At 35.0% G+C, this 19302-nt stretch overlaps 3 protein-coding genes across 4 annotated transcripts in view; 2 read left to right on the top strand and 1 right to left on the bottom strand.

Annotated features, from left to right (window-relative positions):
- The window catches only part of LOC119832312 (secretory phospholipase A2 receptor-like), a 6084-nt gene extending 3542 nt beyond the window's left edge, over positions 1–2542 (top strand). The window contains exons 4-6 of the mRNA XM_038355975.1: positions 446–640; positions 911–1165; positions 1607–2542. Of these exons, the coding sequence (XP_038211903.1) occupies positions 446–640; positions 911–1165; positions 1607–1800 (644 nt within the window). The 3' untranslated portion in view covers positions 1801–2542. The remainder of the gene's footprint in view (positions 1–445; positions 641–910; positions 1166–1606) is intronic.
- A 994-nt stretch (positions 2543–3536) lies between these two features.
- Positions 3537–7818, top strand: LOC119832342 (C-type mannose receptor 2-like). Of its 2 annotated transcripts, XM_038356005.1 has the most exons (6): positions 3537–3621; positions 4280–4393; positions 5053–5193; positions 5784–5978; positions 6601–6855; positions 7568–7818. In XM_038356005.1, exons 1-6 carry the CDS (start codon positions 3567–3569, stop codon positions 7729–7731), a joined length of 924 nt encoding a protein of 307 aa, XP_038211933.1. In that variant the 5' UTR covers positions 3537–3566; the 3' UTR covers positions 7732–7818. The 2 variants fall into 2 exon arrangements, with proteins under 2 accessions (XP_038211933.1, XP_038211934.1); XM_038356006.1 differs by lacking the exon at positions 5053–5193.
- Positions 7819–10469: 2651 nt separating this feature from the next.
- On the bottom strand, positions 10470–15434 carry LOC119832381 (macrophage mannose receptor 1-like). The gene is made up of 6 exons (XM_038356053.1): positions 15352–15434; positions 14808–14921; positions 14105–14245; positions 13463–13657; positions 12355–12597; positions 10470–11126 (listed from the first exon to the last, which is right to left on the bottom strand). Exons 1-6 carry the CDS (start codon positions 15404–15406, stop codon positions 10942–10944), a joined length of 933 nt encoding a protein of 310 aa, XP_038211981.1. The 5' UTR covers positions 15407–15434; the 3' UTR covers positions 10470–10941.
- Positions 15435–19302: the final 3868 nt, after the last annotated feature.

Here is a 19302-nt window from a genome sequence, read left to right as displayed (position 1 = left end):
AATAAATGTTATTTGCAGTTAACAATTTTCTTTTTTCTTTATTACAATATTTATGGCAAGACTAGGTATATTTAAAAGTATCATTCGGTCTTTGAATTCAGACAAAACATAAAAAAGTCTTTAAAACAAGGCTCCAATGTTATTTTAATTATTTTATAACTGGAAAATAGATTTATATTTGTCACTTCTATGACTAAGGTCAATTAAAACATTTCTTTGAGTGAATTCAGGTGGCTAACGCCTGGCTATGCGGAAGGAATGCTTAAAAGTAAAATAAGGATTTTAAACGCTATTTATTAATTATATTATTTAAACCGACGTTTCAAACACTATACCGCGAGCGTGGTCGTGGGCAGACTCTAACTGTCTCCCCGTGAAAAGTCTCTAATTCCTTAATGTCTAATACTCGCATAAAAGAAAATATTAAGTATTTGTATATTTCTAGGAACCCCACTTGAAAGAATGAAATTACAATGGATGCCTTCAGAACCTGATAATCTGAATTACGACGAGAGATGCATTGTAATGGTGTCCAACGGTAGCATAGCTGACGTAAATTGCTTCGACGTGTACCCTTATATCTGCTATAAGGAGAAGACCAAGAACGTCGCGCTGACTGAATGTGGAACCATTGACAGAGGTATGCCATCACCATTTCGTGCCCCACTTTACCAATATTATAAATGCGAAACTAACTCTGACTCTCTGAAAACGAACCTAAGACTAAACCACGAGAGAGCAAATGAGTTAATTTTGTCCAGATCCAATAAAGTTAGCGATGGAAATATGGATATATGTGCGAGAGAGTCCATTCCTAAATTTAATTAAATTGTCATTTAAGACCCATTAGTTCTAAATCTACACACTTCATATGAAAGCAAAAGTTTAAAATTCTCCTTCCACCATGTAGAATACTTCATGGACCCCAGAGCCGAGAATTGCTACAAGTTTCATTGGGTAGCTCGGAACTGGACCAGGGCGTTCATGGCGTGTGCTGCTGAAGGCGCTTACTTGGCCATCGTCAACAGCGAGACAGAAGCCACGGTGCTCAAGGAACTCTTCGCGAAATATCCAAAAGAAAAGACATTATTCGCCTTTAACACGGACATTACCTTAATTGGCTTCCATGACTGGGAAGACCGCATTGTGTGGAACACTATTCACGGTTAGTTTCTTCCTTCTCGAGCTGGTCCTGCAGCTTATGGTGAGCTATCACCACCGCTCATGGAATAGAAAGGGTGAGGAAAAGAAAACAGGCCTCCGGTTTATTCTAGATTCAAGAAATTGTGATGAAAAATTATGGTATTAAAGGATATACCTGTAACTTACACTAATGTGCAAATTAATTTATATTTGACGTTTAATATCTGCACACTCAAAAGTGGTTAGATTGTATTAGTCGTATAATATTATAATAATAACGTCTGTAATGTTGTGTTACCACTGTAGGCGTCATAAGCACAAATATGCACATTTGATACTTCAAAAGTTTACTAATTAATAAACAAAAAATAATCGTACCTCTGTCATTCTTAAATTTGTTCCAGGGTACCTATCCACTGAAAGTATCCATCAATCACAGCATCTTCATCTTTGCTTTTTTCAGGTCAGTCTTTGGAAGACGCAGGGTATTTTGCATTTGGGGAAAACCAACCCGATCAAAACCAAATAGCATCAGTCAAGTGCGGTGGGCTTTGGCGCAATGGCCAACTTGACGACATATGGTGTGATCAAAGGATGACCTTTATTTGCGAGAAGCCTGTGGACAGCCTGCTGGAGGAGGGCAGCCTCGATATTTAACCATTTTTTTATGTCATAGCGGCAACTGAGCTTGTGGTTCGCCTGATGGTAAGCGATCACCGCCGCCCATGAATATTAGCAGGAGTAGGGCCGCTGCAAATGCATTTCCCGCTTTTAAGGGGTTATGGAAAAGGAAAGGATTGATGACGGAAATAAAGGAATGTACTGGTAAGGGTTAGGAAAATGATACGGATAAGAAAAGGATACTTGTTATATAGGACCCCTCCGAGCTCCCCAATCACCGAACAAAACACTAGCATATTAATATTACACTCCGATCTTCCTGTCGCAAGCTGGCCCAATGCGTACTACAGAGACCTTCTGCGAGCCGTGCTTAAGTGTGGGAGATGTCCCTCACTAAAGATTGACTACCACACTTGAACGGCTGCACTTTGGCTTGTTTTTATCTTATACACTTAAAATATACAACATTGTCATCTTCTTGGAATGGCTAAACAAATAAATGTACTATTTTGTTCAAGTAACAAGTCCTTTTAATCCTCATATCTAACTCATGTCATCATCAAAACGTTCACACGTCAAGAGGTTTCTTTTAGAGACATTGAAAAGACAAACATTATCAAAAACTTGCGCATTTAAAATTATAAAGTATTTTAAATTATAAACTATTGCATTGTGTCTATGCAGTTGTTGTTTTTAAAGCAGTTTGTAAAGCGGTCCTACAATATGAATTGAATCATGTAATTTGTGTTTTTATTATATTCTTATTAGTTTATTGTATGTCTAAATAAAAAGAAGAAAAAAAAGTGTTTTTTCAATTTAACCCTTATCGTGGCTGTGTTAGTTACACTGTTTGGAAAGATTTTTTTAATTATATTATAGATATAGTATGCTGTTAAGCGATTTTGTTGGGTAGTAAAAACATATCATTTATTTCTATGTAAAATCATAGAAGAGTCCAAAGTTGCCAGTTTTATAATTTTTCTGTTATTTGAGCGCAAGGAGCTGTTAGTTTACGCATTAAAGTTATGTGTTCTGCACAATCAAATACTTTGGATAGATTGCAAAGAATCTCGAAAATATTCTCTGAGTTTTCCCATGCTTACACTGTTATTTCACATTAACACACACATATATGTGCGTCAAAAGAGCTACTCAAATATCGATGAAAGAGCGTGATTTTATTCACCGAATTTATTTAGGCAATTTGAAAAAATAATAATATATTACATACATATAATACTTGCTTTTGCGTTAAATTCGGTGTAGTTTAATAGATTGTATCTATATATATAAAAATCTCGTGTCACAGTTTTCGTTGCCATACTCCTCCGAAACGGCTTGACCGATTCCTCTGAAATTTGGTAAGCATATTGGGTAGGTCTGAGAATCGGCCAACATCTATTTTTTATCCCGATATTCCTACGGGATACGGACTTACGCGGGTGAAACCGCGGGGCGCAGCTAGTTATACATATAAAACTTCCTCTTGAATTACTCTATCCATCAAAAAGACCTCATCAAAATCCGTTGCGTAGTTTTAAAGATTTAAGCATACATAGGCACAGAGAAAGCGACTTTGTTTTATACTATGTAGTGATATATACACAATTTCCTCTTGTACACTCAAGTCATTTAAATGTGAAGCTTTCATAGCAAACATAATCCATCTTGTGCAGATAAACACAATATCATTTGCATATAATTGATTATTAAATAACGTAGGCGGAGGAAATGATAGTATTCATACAGTCATTAGTAATAAGTATTAATCACTCCGTGTTAATCTATTGAAGCGATTCAACATGTCAGTAACTGTATTGAAATCGTTAATTGGCTTCATGTGCATTTATTTAGCTGGTGAGTGTGTGATGTAATCCTATTACCCTACTAATATTATAAATGCGAAAGTTTGTAAGGATATGTGTGTTTGTTGCTCTTTCTCGCAAAAACTACTGAACCGATTGCAATGAAATTTGGTATGTAGACAGCTGGACAACTGGAATAATATATAGGCAACTTTTTATCCCGATATTCCTACGGGATATGGACTTACGCGGGGGAAACCGCGGGGCTCATCTAGTACTATTATAAATGCGAAAGTAACTATGTCTGTTACGCTTTCACGCCTAAACGACTGAAGCGATTTAGATAAAATTTTATATGACGATACAACTTAACTTAGGAATGGACATAGGATATTTTTTATTGCGAAGAAGGGTAGAAAGGGTTGAAATAGGGGATGAAAGTTTGTATGAAATTTCGCTTTCGTCAAACCGATTTTGATGTTGGTATGAAGATGGAGCTAAACGTGGGAAAGAAAAAAACATACTTTTTAATGCAAACAAATTACACCTTACCATGTCACGCGATATAAGCGAATTCTTCGTGGGCGAAGCCGCGGGCGAAAAGCTAGTATGAAATACTAGATGCACCCCGCGGTTTCACCCGCGTAAGTCCGTATCCCGTAGGAATATCGGGATAAAACGTTGCCTATATGTTATTGTTATGTTCTCAGATAGTATAACATTCCGGTATGACTACGAGTTCAGTAAGGAAGCGAGTGGCTGGATCAAGCATCACCAGGTGCCAGCGACCTGGCCGGAGGCTAGGCTGCGGTGTCACCTCGAAGGTAACCCTAGGTGTTAGGACGTCACACGAAATGTACGAGAATATTATAAGGCACTTGATAAAATTTAACATTTTTTGAAACTCCAACACCACACATTGATATAAAAAAATAATAAAAAAATTACAACCTTCAAAAAGTTAATTTTAAATTATTCAATGTTAACATTTTGATCTATTTTTTTGCATAAATATGTTGTTTGTAATGAACCTGGTATGAACGAAGCACGCTGGGAACCTTTCCAATGATAACAGAATTTATATCAGATCATCAAGGGAGCATCCTCTTTTAATTATTAAAAGTACAGTTGCCGGAAAATAGGCGAAAAACACATACAAAAAATATACATTACAATACCGTGAACTTCAGAACACCGTTAGATAATAAATAATCTATCTCGCGAGATTGCGATCTGTAAAAAAATCATAATCCGCAACACACTACAATTTAACGCATTTTTTTCGATAGGTTATATTCTATCGAAGTGAAACTGTTAAATTACAATCCGACACTCGTTAAATTGTCAACTGTTTGAAGGTTGTTCCCAATTGGTCGATTTTTCTGTTTACGAAACTCAAAAAAGTAGATAAATATACATGGCCCAACTAGAAAACGTTATAGTAATTGTATTCACCATGTTTTCTTTCTCACAATGAAAACAGGTGCAATTTTACTATCACCAAAGACAGCGAACCTCCAGGAGGTGATGAAGAAGACTATGAAAGATACTCACTCAGAGCGAACCGGCGTATTCACAGGAATTCACGCGTTATTTTCAAAAGGAGATTTCCACTCTGTGGATGGTATGCCATATTTAAACCATAACTACAAGTACAATCATAAATCAAATAACATTTAACTACCTAACGTTATTGGTTATATTGTAGCTAATTCAGTTATTAGTCATAGAAATCAGTTAATAACATCAAACATAATTAAATAGATGCATATCCTAGATCCTACATCAAATATAGCCAGATACCAAAATAAAGTGAGTTTAAGTAGCATTATTTATAATGCACATGCAACGAAAAAGTCAAATTAAGATTGTAAACAACATATATTAGTATTATATCCTAGAATAGATAAATGCATACCAAAATTATGAAACTACTAGCTGCGCCCCGCGGTTTCACCCGCGTAAGTCTGTATCCCGTAGGAATATCCTGATAAAAAGTAGCTTACATGTTATTCCAGTTGTCCAGCTGTCTACGTACCAAATTTCATTGCAATCGGTTCAGTAGTTTTTGCGTGAAAGAGCAATAAACACACACACATCCTTACAAACTTTCGCATTTATAATATTAGTAGGATAGTAGGATTTTACTAAACCTGTTACTAAAATTAAAATATTTGACCTCAATTTAAATAATATACGATATTATAAACACAGGTGTTCCCTTGAATAAAATGCCGCTAAAATGGATGCCATTTGAGCCTGACAATCTGGGCAATGACGAGAGATGCATCGCAATGGTGGCCAACGGGACAATAGCTGATGTCAATTGCTTCGATGTCTTTCCTTACATCTGCTTCCGTGATAAGACCCAACATGTCCCTTTGACCGACTGTGGGACAGTGGATAGAGGTAATGTATAGTATAGAGTCATGTTAGCAAGAAAAGTTTTAAATTTCATTTAAAACTCTCTATTAAATATTTACTGTGCATTTGTATGTTATGGTTGGTATCTGGACAAAAATATATAAAGACCTCGGAATTATAAAACACACGTGGGCGGACTGAAAATCAGCGCTGTTCGGGGGTTAAAGCCCGTCAGCATGGCTGAGTCTGCCCGATTACCATGTTCATTTTTTATATTAATTATTAGGTGAGATTAGTTTTAAGGTTGTTGTGTGGCAATAAAACTTGTTATCTTTCTTGCTTTCTTTCTTTCGTTCAATGTAACTTTAAGTAACAGGCCATTGGTGATGATGTTTCTAACCGTAATTCAGATAAAATTGCAAATCAACGGAATCTACTTTCTTTTTGTAGTGCAGTGCGCGTGGTGTAGTGCGCAGTGCGTATTTTGCATATTTAATATTGCATACATGAATATAACACTAGCTGAGTTCCCTAGTTTACTCACAAAAAAGTTTTTATTTGTTAAACTTAAGCTTTTATAGGCTAGTACAAACTCACACGCGATTCCCTACCGAATATTTGAAACTAGCATTCATTCTCTAATCGTTTCTCTTCTTTTAATTTATAGAGTACATACTGGACAACAGAACTGGCAAGTGTTACAAATTCCATTGGGTAGCTAGAAATTGGACTAGTGCGTTCATGACCTGCGCAGCAGAAGGTGGTCACTTGGCTATAATTAACAGCGAAGTGGAAGCCACGGTGCTAGCTGATCTTGCTCAGAAATATCCCCCTAAAAAAATGCTTTTCACTCGATATAGACATCTCGCTCTTTTGGGATTCAACGATTGGAGTGATAATATAGTATGGACGACTGTAGAAGGTACGTTTTTTATTAGCTTAAAAAGTTTTTATTTGTATTCGAATTACCAAAGAACTATTCAAACAATCTTATAAATACCTTGACATATAAAAACAATGACAAGTAAATGGATACCTAAGAAACCTAAAGTCATCATTATCTTGATTCGAATTGGGAATCTGAAGCAACCGGCTATTTTTTTATGTTTGATGTAAGAGTTAAAGTGATTTTCTTTTATTACAATTAGTAGCTTGGAGTCAATATCTCCCATGATCTATTTAAATTTTTATTTTCCCTATCACTAAAATACTTTATCATTATTATCACTTACAACAATCCACTGTTAGAGCTTTATGATATCTATCGTAGTATGGGACCAAGGTTCAGTGCCGAGAAACAAAGAATATTTATTTAACACCATATAAAGATGTTCACGAAATCTCTTCAAAACAAAAAAAAACAAATAACTAAAATAGAAAATAAAAAGGTTGACATATTCTAATAAATAATTGTAAAATAAGTAATAAAAAACTGAAGTTATTGTCATAAACTTTGCGTCTAAGGTTGGTAACGAAACTCGGTATATTTTTTAAAGCACTTAATTAAAGGCCTTTAATTTTTTAATATACCCCACATCATTTTGAAACAATTTTGACCGTTTATAAAATATGTAAGGACTGGCATTCGATTCTTACCTGTACCTTTGTATACCAAGACATTATTATTTCAACAGGACAAACCCTACAAGAGGCTGGCTATTACCAATTCGAGGAGCACCAACCTGATGAGTATCCACTAAAATGTGGAGGAATGTTCAGGAATGGAAAATTGGACGACCTGTGGTGTGATACTCAAGTGCCATTAATCTGTGAAAAGAATTTTGACAGCCTATTGTAATATATATCTAGAAGGCCTAAATGTAGATATTTTAAGCTGTTAACTATTTTATAACTTATCGTGAATAAATCTTACGCTAGAATGTACTAGAAGGCTTATGTATTCATCCTTGTTGATGTGTGATGGCTTTGACTCTTTCTGATCCAAACTGTAAACCATTAGCTTTTGGCCAGAATTTTCGTCTGAGTTCATCTGTTTACTGAACAAGGAACTACAGCTGGCTGTAATAACTACGAATAATTAAATACGTACTTCTATGAACAGGAGTACTTAATTATTTAAGACTTCACTAAAGACAGCCCACCCTTTAAACGTTTGTAAACTTTTACTAAGTAAAGACTTAAGAGCAAAGCGCCTTGAAAGCTTTTGAAACGGTATTTCGTCTTACAGTCCAAGAGTTGGGCAAGCATAACAACGGCCTGTGACTTTGTTCTCATACAATTTCTTGGTTTGCGAATTTTGTGAGTCTTTTTACTCAATATTTATTTTTTCAAACATAACTGGAATCACTAATGGATCATATTTCGAATTATAAAGTATACGTGTACAATTTCGACGTGGGCTTATTTTTTTTTTAAGATTTCTTGAAAACACACTATTTTGAAATATTATTTAATATTAAACAGAATAATAAATACATATATATAATAATAACATACTCATGCTATTCACAATTAAAAATAATACAATCAAAGGACATAAATTGGGTAAAAAAACAATAATTATAATTTATGAGGTCTTGCCCCACGTGCCCCTTGCCCCAGGTCTGGACTTATTAGTATGCTCCAACTATCCGTAAGTTCTGGTTAACTGAGTTTGCTACTTGATTAATTAATAGCGTTTTGAGTTTGCTCCTAATTAGCTATCATTAATCAGAGAGGATAAAGACAGAGATATAATGGACATTGATTCCAGATATAAATTAAAATTGAACTCAAAATTTTTTTAGTTATTAACTTGTGTAAAGGGGTTTAATAATTAAAATCTTATTAAACTACCAACGATTAGTATTGATGCTCATCATCAGCCCATATATGTTCCCACTTCTAGGACACAGGCCTCCTATGAGGGTTCAGGCCATAATCCAGCACACTGTCCAAGTGTGGGTTGATAGATGTCACATGTCGTCGAACTTTTGATTCTTGGACATGCCGGTTTCCAGTATTAATGCGTCCTTTCAAAATCAAAACTCAAACTCAAACATACACTAATATTTTATGAAAATAATTCGTGTACCATTCCGCACTTATTTTATTATATACCTATATATTTGTGAAAATTCATTTCTTACAGACTCAATTATGACCCACTTAAAACTGACAGACAATTCAAAGTTCTTACACTTTTCAAGGATCGGTGAAAATACAATTAATTCATAAGTTCATCTTACTGGGACCGCCAAGATTAAATAATGTCCTTACGTATACTTTGTATAAGAGCATGTCGGACAATAGTTGATACTATCATAAAATCGTGCTTTCTTTAACAAAATATATTTTATCCTAATTAAACCTTTAAAATAGTTCGACGACATGCGACATCTGCCAACCCACACTTGGACAGCGTGCTGGATTATGGCCTGAACCCTCATAGGAGGCCTGTGTCCCAGCAGTGGGAACAAATATGGGCTGATGATGAAACCTTTAAAATACATGCAGGGCGCAGTGTGCCAACAGCTTTAGCTACCTATAATCATAAAACGAAAACCATATTACTTCCCCATTCCGTGTTAACTTTAATTAATTAAACATAATAGTCGTTAATTATTTTTCACATTAACGTAACATTTATTTTTCATTCTGATTAAATTAACGATCGTAAAATCTGCACAAAATTTGCCATTGTTTGAATGATTTCTTTTTTATTACTGTTATCTAAAAAAAAATAATTAACATTTATCTAAAGGCACTAGAATATGTAGTAGTTTAGTACTTTGTTTGATTTACAAGACTTTTCAAACTATAAATACAAAAATTCTAAGGCGAATCTCCTAAACTAGAAGCCTTGAGTTAAAATTTACTTAGGTCAACTTTAATATTAGTTTTATAAAACTAAAACTTATGCAATGCTATAACATTCTTAAGCTTTATAAATTGAGTAATTTTGTAATGAAGCGGATTCCAATCCCACTTTTGATAATTTTTTTTTTCTATTTAAAATTTCTTAACTCGTGTCTCACTGGACTAGATGTGTCGGATAAAGCAGTTTAAATAAGGTATTGCAGCGCTAAAAGTTTATCGCTCGCATAAATATGTCAGAATAAGCAGCAGTATCTTTACGGAGTAAATTCGTATTTTTCTCAATTGGAAAACTGCAATTGTTGTTGGACATTCGATGTTTTATTTTTCATATTAATGACATTGCAAGGGTAATCTTTAATATATCTATTGCTTAGTAGTTTCAACCAGCAGCTTCATCCGCGTGGTCAATGAAAAAGATTGACAATCCTGGAAATTTCCACACATGGTTCTGTTCTTGAGGGTTTCTGAGATAAAAACTATTTTCTCGGGTCTTTTACTATCTCTGTACGAAATTTCATTGTAATCCGTGAATCGGAAATCAATGGTTTAGGTGTGCAGAAGAGACAACCAGATAGCTTTAGTTAGACATTTACAATATTTGTAGAGATATAAAAAGCAAACTGATATATAACGTCGGAATAATCTATAAAACATACAAACATGTCTATTCCACCAAGATAGGAAATTAATAAAATAAAAAAATTGCACATTTTTATACGCATTTTAATTAGATGCATTATGAACTATAAAGAGATTACAAAAGTGTATAATGAGTGAACTGAACCTAACATAAATTAAAAAAAACGCAGGCGGCAACTAGCCAAACAAACTTCTTCGTGTCCGCCTCTTGTGCCCTGGAAGCCATTTCTTATATACTATTTAAATAACACACCATTAAAATTAAACAAACTTTGACATAAAACCTTATCGTAGTCATAATGGCATCGGTATATGTACATATTATATGAATTGCAATAGTGTCTTGATGAATCAATTTTCAGTCATTCAATGTTACCAACGAAAATATCCCATAAAACGTATTCCATGGCATGTCATTAACCAAAGATTCAATAAATAAAAAATCTTATTTTTTATCATACTAGCACAACTAGCATAACAATTCTGACACAGAGCAATCCAGCTTGTTTTAAGCTAGAAGACTTAGAGCCCTGTTGTTTTCTGTTCTACTTCAAACGTCCATGTCATCCATCAAGCTGTCCACTGTCTTCTCACAAATGAACGCCAGTTTCACGTAGCACCAGGCATCATTAAAATAACCATTCCTGAACATGGAGCCGCAGTTTTCACCGGGCGACGCGTTGTCTGGCTGTCCTGGCTGAAACTTCGCGTATCCTGAATCAGCTAACGACTGCCCTGGATGTAACAGACTTTAGTTATGAATAACAACGTTATATTTATAATAATAATCCACAGCAACACCGCCGCAAGGCGAGGTACTACACCATATAATAATAATATTTATTTATTTCACCAAGAAACAATATTACACAATAATACAAACAGACAGATTTATAAATTAAGTCAGCAGTTTGTAATTATAATTTGACAATTATCAGTTTATAAACCAGCGCTCTCGCACAGAACACAGAAGACTGACCATCTATTTGTCCATAAAGAAAATCGATCGAATAAAATTACAAATATACTAGCGGCGCCCCGCGGTATCACCCGCATTAGTGCGTATCTCGGAAGAATATCGGGATAAAAAGTTGCCTATATGTTATTTCAGTTGTCCAGCTGTCTACGTACCAAATTTCATTGCAATCGGATCAGCAGTTTTTGTGTAAAAGAGTAACAAACACACACATCCCGTCAAACTTTCGCATTTATAATATTAGTAGTATTAGTAGGATTGCGTCTGATTTAATAACTAAATCCAGAAGTGGAAAGTTATCCCCCTACGAACCAGGATAATGCGAATTTTAACGAATAACATTGAAAGGAGATGAAAGTTCAGATAAGAGCTAGCACTCGCAATCAATTTAATTTGAATTAAGCTCATTGTTCGTTTTGAGTCATAATCAAAATCAGATTATAGGTTAAAACTTATTCTGACACCTAACTTAGTTTCCTACTTACCTAACCTTAATTATATTGATTGTGATTGAAGACTAAAGGATTATCTGGAAAGGACTATTAAAGTTGAAAGGACACGATGACATAACCATTACTATATAGTATAAACAAAGTCGCTTTCCGCCTATTTGAATGCTTAGATATTTAAAATTACGCAACAGAATTTGATGGGATTTTTTTATAGATAGAGTCATTGATTTAAGGGGAATGTGTATATGTATAATAACATAGAAAAAATAGAAAATGGGATTTAACTGCCGCGGGCAAAAGCTTGTAAATTATACATCATTCTTTAAACTATATAATATAAATAGGCTCTAGAAAGGGCATAGGACCAAGTCTACACTAATATTATGAAGAGGAAAGTTTGTATTTTTGTATGTTTATAATGTTCTCACCATTAGAAAGCTGCAATTTCAATGATTGACATAGGCAATATACGTACCACGGGCGAAGCCGCGGTGAACAGCTAGTATCGAATAAATCAAGTAACAAATAATTTTACCGTGTATGGTGGTCCACACTCCGTTCTCTCCCCAATCCTGGAAACCCAAGAATATGGTGTCATACGGTAGATCATCCGCTTTATGTCTCCCGTGCAACTCCTTCAGAACTCCTGCCTCCTCATCACTGTTGATGATAGCCAGGTGTGCTCCTTCTGCTGAGCACACCATGAAAGCCCTGGTCCAGTTGCGCGGGGTTAAATGGAACTTGTAGCAATGCCCAGTTTGTTCATTCAGTTTATATTCTAGAATAAAGAATTAACGGAAAGTTATAATCGAATAAACAATTTCAAATGTTTAATCGACATCAAAAAAAAGTTTTAAATTTGATATGTTTTTTTTATCTCATTACACCCAGTAAGAAGTGAACAGATTTTGATGGTGCTATTTGAAAGCTGCCATATGATATTTAAGTAGAGCCTATTTATAGTCTATGATAAAAATAAAAATAAATAAGGAAAATCGATCAGTGAAACAGATGTACATCATCTGCCCCATACCCCACTAGGGGACACGGGACTTCACTTTTATGAGCAAGTACTGAAATGTACTTATGAAGTTCAAACTCAAACTCAAACTCGAACTCCAGGGCAAGAACAGCGAATTTACCTATCAAGGGGCATGTTGTGTTCTCACGAACACTTCAGTAAAATAAAAAAATATATTATTCGTTGATTACTTATAATAGATTGAGTATTGTTCATCGAATTGTTTAGTTATCTTTGTAATAAATGTTTTTTATGTCACAGTCGACACAGGGGCTGCGTCGCCGGACGGTAAGCGCTACCACCGCCCATGAACATTTGCAGAAGCCTGACCTCTGCAAAGGGATTACCGCTATTATAAGATACAGGATAAATAAAGAATATAGGAGAATAAAGAAAAGGACTAGGAAGGATGAGGAAAGGGTTGGGCTTCCGCCTCCCCCACTCACCGTACGAATCACAGAAGCATTGTCATGTTACTGCTTGACGCCGTTTTTCTGTGTATGTGTGTTACCATCCCCGATGTAAGCTGGTCCAATTAATGCAATCAATTACGAAGCAAACTCGACTCCCACAATAAAAATATAAGAGAATACAGTGAAAACTGTGATTCCGTTATCTTTACCTGGGTCAGTAGTACCACACACATTCATAATCATATTTTTAGTCCTCTTTTTGAAGCAAACGTATGGATAAACATCGTAGCAGCTCACGTCAGCTATTGTACCATTGGCGACCATAACGATGCAGCTTTCTGCGTTATTCTGATTGTCTGGTTCGCTGGGCATCCATTGAACTGGCATTTTTGAAAGTGGTATACCTTAAAATTAGATGCTATTAAAGAGTAGACCTATGTTTTCCGTACTGTCTACGTACTGTCCACACTTGTCATTTTGGCCTGCTCTGCAGTTGAGTAACTTCGGGCATTTACTTCTAAATATATTAGGAAACATCTTAAATTATGAGAATAATTGTAAAGTACAAAGTTACATACAAATTATGTTCTTTTACTTGTCCTATTTTATACTATTTACCAGCCGTACGCCCCAGCTCCGCCCGGGTAGTTACTTATCGTAATTGAAATAATATAAACTATCCCACCTTAAGTTGGATCAAATTGCACTTTGTATGCAAATTTGATAAAATCGGCTGATTAGTTTAGAAGTCCATCGCGGTCAAACAACATGAAACGTAATTTACACATATAAGTTTAGTAAGTATTGTATATCTTTTTAGTCCCCGTGCTTGTAATTATTACAGTAATTACCATCAACTGAATAGAAATCCCCCTTCGAGAACGTCGCATGGACCCCCGTGAACACTCCCGAGGCCTCCGAGTGAGTATTAGCCATTACTCTTCTCATAATTGACTCCAAATTCCGTGTGTGAGGTGACGCCAGAATTGCACCTGAGAATAAATACATTTGCGATACGAATCCTACAAATATTATAAACGCGAAAGTTTGTAAGTATAGATGGATGGATGGTTATATGGATGTATGAATATTTACTACTTTTTCTATCTATATGAAATTTGGTACAGAGATAGATTATAGTCTGGATTACCATATAGGCCACTTTTTGCCTGGGTACCACACGAATGACGCTGTGGGTTACAGTTAATTTATCATATAATATAAAAAAAATCTATCTATCACAACATATTATCAAGCAAAGTCATACGCCACTTCAGGCTGTATACGATAAACTGAAAAAGTACTACAGTAATTTTCATTCATGTCCAAACTAGTGTGTCGACTGAACCTGGCTGGCTTTATGTGGGAATCGAGCACGCTTCGGCACGAATTGGGCCAGCTCGCACCGGGGTAGTACCACAAACCACAGAAGACCGGCGTGAAATAGTAGAATGCTGCTGTGTTTCGTATGATGAATGGGGGGGCGTAGGCTCAGCTGCCCGCATAAGAAAACCTAACTGTTAAAATACAACCAATCATCATTTTATTTAATACCTTCCAACTCACAACGCAGTCTGGCATCTTCCCAAGGTGCAGGCACTTGGTGCAGCTTGACCCACCCATCTACCTCCTGGTAAAATTGGTAGTCACTGCGGAAAAGTCTGCAATCTGTGGAATTAGATTTTTCAGAACTACTAACCCGCACTTGGCCAGCGTGGTGGATTGACAAGAATTGATATTATTTCATAAGAAAATAATTAAAAAAGAGATTTGAATTATAATATTTATAAGACATTACGAGCAAACACACATTCGGATTTCTAATCATTTTGATTTATTTATAGACTATTAGTCTGCCCCGGGTTCAACTTCATTCGTTTCGTGATTCCTATAAGCCCTTAGCACTCAGGAATTACGAACGTATCAAACTGTGAAAGCATTATCGAATCTTGTCCAGTATTTCTTGAGAGAAACGCGTTCAAACAAATCATCTACTCAGTTATTTATTCAATTTGAATATATTGATTTTTAAATATAGTATTATTTAAGATTTACAGTTGTAAATGATACTTTTAATAAGTATATTTCGTAAACTTACCGATACCATTAAACAAAACTGTTAGAAGACTTAGCAAGAATAAAATAAAATCCATGTTTAAACACAGTTCGTCAGACTATAATAATAAACAGTTAAGATTGATTACGCACACAATTTATATCATACATATAATAATTTCATGAAGGATGTGGTTTGAATAGCGATAAAACAGTGGAAAAATAAATTTGCAAGTAACATGCGTTTAATAAAATATAATTCAATGAGAAAAAATATTTTGTTTCATATGTGATTTAATCGCTCTGTATTAAGAGGATTCCCAAATCAATTTGGTTCCATTTTGGAAAACGTCTGCAATAAGAAGAGTTACTACGTTAAAGATAGTTTCTTCGCCGAACGTTCGCGAAGAAAATGATCCATTTATGCGTCAGCACTACAGCAGAGCCTAGTTAAAAAAAATTTGGGTTACAATTATGCAAAAAGTTTTTAAACGAGAAGGTATTAGTGCATTTCTCGTGATGACATAATACGTGAAACTAGTGTCCAGCCATACCAATACCGCCACTAAGGCCAGTCTGCTAATATGCGACTAACTGTTGCCCGCAGCGTCGCCTGCGCGGTCCTAATACATTTTCATGGTACAAACTTTCATCCCCCATTTTATCCCCTTGGGAGTAAAATTCATCAAAATCCTTTCTTGAGAATGCCTACGTCATTACATTATATCTGTGAAGGAAAGAACATGGAATTCCTGCATTGAAAAACTGCGGGAAATAAATCCGTACGGTTAAAATACGTCAGCTACTTTCGTAGTATCATGTCCTATGGAACTCTTCTGTTGTTTAGCAGGAGAAAAATGAAGACATTGTCGCTTAACAACCACAGGACATATCTTTGGTATCATTATAATAAATAAGAAAACATCATCTTTATAATTCTTTATAATTCTTTGAGTAGAATTCATCAATATGAGTAATCTTACTAAATCTTAAAATTAAGTGTGGTTTCTCTAAAATATCTCTTTCATTTATAGAAAGAATTGAGAGTAGAATTATAGAAGAAGAAGAGAAGAGAATAGTATTATAGTCATGTTAAACACTCACATAAATTGCTTTACCAGTACAGCAAGTATCAAAGTGTTTTTCCCATAGTTAAATACATTTCTAACATAATAACCATCACGTACTCCGTTTACCAAATTCAGGTTAAATAAAAATGCAAATATCTTGTGAGTTCGCCAGTTGATGGCATCAGGCCGGAATTTTCGCGTTTTCGCTATAATGGTGCTATTAGGACAGTTATGAGATTGCGAAGCTTTTACCGTGTATGCGAAATAAATTCAATTTTTGTAGGGTACACTGAATGTTACGGCACCAAACGGAAAATGTGTCTTTGTGCTATCACTCTTTGTAGTTTGATTACTATATAACTAGCTGCGCCCCGCGGTTTCACCCGCGTAAGTCCGTATCCCGTAGGAATATCGGGATAAAAAGTTGTTTATATGTTATTCCAGTTATCCAGTGATCTACATACCAAATTTCATTGCAATCGGTTCAGTAGTTTTTGCGTGAAAGAGCAACAAACACGCACACATCCTTACAAACTTTCGCATTTATAATATAAGTAGGATTAGAAGGATGAAAATAATCCTAAAAGCTGCCATCATTAACACATGCCGATAAGTCACGTCGTCCACTTTATCATCGACATACATAATATTCCGTTGCTTGGCCTAGGCCCGTGTGTCATGTGTATCCACTTTCAAACAGAAACTAAATAAAAAATAATAACATAGAGTCTTCATTTGCCTTCACAACAAATTAAACTACTGAATAAGATGTTTAAAGACCTACAGTACTTATCACTTGCCCCTCTCGCGGGTAGCATGAAGAAGATAAATTAAACCAATATTACTAAACAATATAGGAGAATCTTCTTAATAATAAATATAACTGCATGCAAGTGATATGTATAAAGAACAATGTATTTTTATGAAAAGCAAATAAATACATGCATTAATAATACAAGTTTTATTCAAAAACGGTATCTGAAAATAATACCGCGACGATAACTATCAAATTTTACTGTAATTTCGCTGGCATCTGTTTGATTTTATACACAATGTATGTTTTTTTTTACATAAAAGAAGCAAAAAAATAAACTGCCAAAGAACAATTAATTCATTAATAATAACAATAACTATTTAACGGTCTAAGAAAAATACAGACTAAACATGTTCAAAAGGGCACTAAAGATTATCATAAGAGTCACATTTTCATGATAGAAGTCACACGTCTGAGCTTGTAATACATCAAACCTTGCCAGCATTGATGAGAGCATGACAGCGGCGAACTTTCTTTGATGTTGAAATAATTGATACGAAGTCTATAGAGAATTTATAACAAGCCGTGTTTCAGGGTGATTTTTAAATGAGATAACGCTTTTAAAACAATAATGAATTTACCTTTATTTGTGTCCAAATAGTTTATGTTATAAAGAAAACCGCGATCTAACGAAAAATCCGTGCGCGTGTGTGTGTGTAAAAACATATAAATGCAATGAAAACTGTTTTGTTGATGGTTGTGATCCAATTTCGACCACTGGTCGACCACTTGTATACATATATCAATCAATTACTTTGCGACGAGTTAAAAAATTTCGATACGTCATCATCAGTCGCTTGTCAATAATTATATTTTGAGACTAGCTTCGTAAATGCCGTCATTTTGAATATTTTTAACCCCGTTCTTCCTCATAAATTTACAAAGCACCTGTAAAATTACAAACGTATCTGATTGATTCAATAGTTTTTTCGGGAAAACATCAATCATCTTCATTCTTTAAGGCAATTTTTATATAATAACCAAGATATATTCGAGTATATTTGCATTCGAAACATCCATTTGCAATCTACTGCACACATTGCGATGAAATCAAAGATATTCATTGAAAATAGACGTCTAAACCAGGCTAGATGCGAACGCATCTCTTGTACAGTACTACCTCTCATCTAAATGACTGGTTATACACATTATAAACGAAAAAAAAAACATTTAAAATTACAAAAAGACACTTTAAGCCACAGTTTAAGTGAACATATGTATTATCTTACGTGTATCTTATAAGTTAATAAAAAATCATACGGAAACGCACCTAAAATTAATCTTATACAGATACAAAGATTATATAGTATGAGTTAATAGTGAATCATTAATATATTAAATTCTACTAACGCTAACCTCTTGATGTCTCTTGAAGTGAATGCCTGATTAATAGGCTTTAGTTTGATTGACGTAATTCTTCAGTTAGAGCCTTCATAAGCCCTGGATAATGACATACGAGGCCCTTAAACCCTTTGTACGCTTCGCCACAAACACCTAAAATGAGTAAGATATAGTTTGATATTATAATATTAGTAGCGGTTCACCCCGACTTCGTCCGTTGTACATATATAGCCTATAGCCTTTCTTATTATATGTCCTATCTAACACTGAAATAATTTTTCAAATCGGACCTGCAGTTCTTGAGATTAGCACGTTCAAGCAAACAAACTCTTCAGCTTTCTAATATTAGTATAGATGAAAACACTATGACACGATATATCGTTATCTTGTCGTTATCGTATCTTCAAAGAGATTTTTATAACGGTCCATTCGTTTGAAAAAGTCGCAGTATGATTAAATGATTACAAAACATTCGTCTTGCTCAAGCGTTTTATCGCCCCTAAAGCGGAGTATTACCAAGCCACCAACAATCTAGAACACTTAACCTCCAACGATACATAAAAATGTCAACGCATATTTATTTTCTCGAAAAAACCACTCAACATCGCAGTGCAACGCGTGATACTAATTTCCCCCGAGAGAAAGCTGGATCGCTGCCGATTCTTCACCGCCACACGTATATTTTGCTGTTTAATCGAGCTGTCAATGATTGAGGCTTCAGACATATCTCATCGTAAATCTTATCAAATGTTTTACAACACGCTGCATT

The sequence above is a fragment of the Zerene cesonia genome, chromosome 15, assembly GCF_012273895.1.
Source record: "Zerene cesonia ecotype Mississippi chromosome 15, Zerene_cesonia_1.1, whole genome shotgun sequence".
NCBI classification, from domain to species: Eukaryota; Metazoa; Arthropoda; class Insecta; order Lepidoptera; family Pieridae; genus Zerene; species Zerene cesonia.
This window is presented reverse-complemented; position numbering and strand designations above follow the sequence as displayed.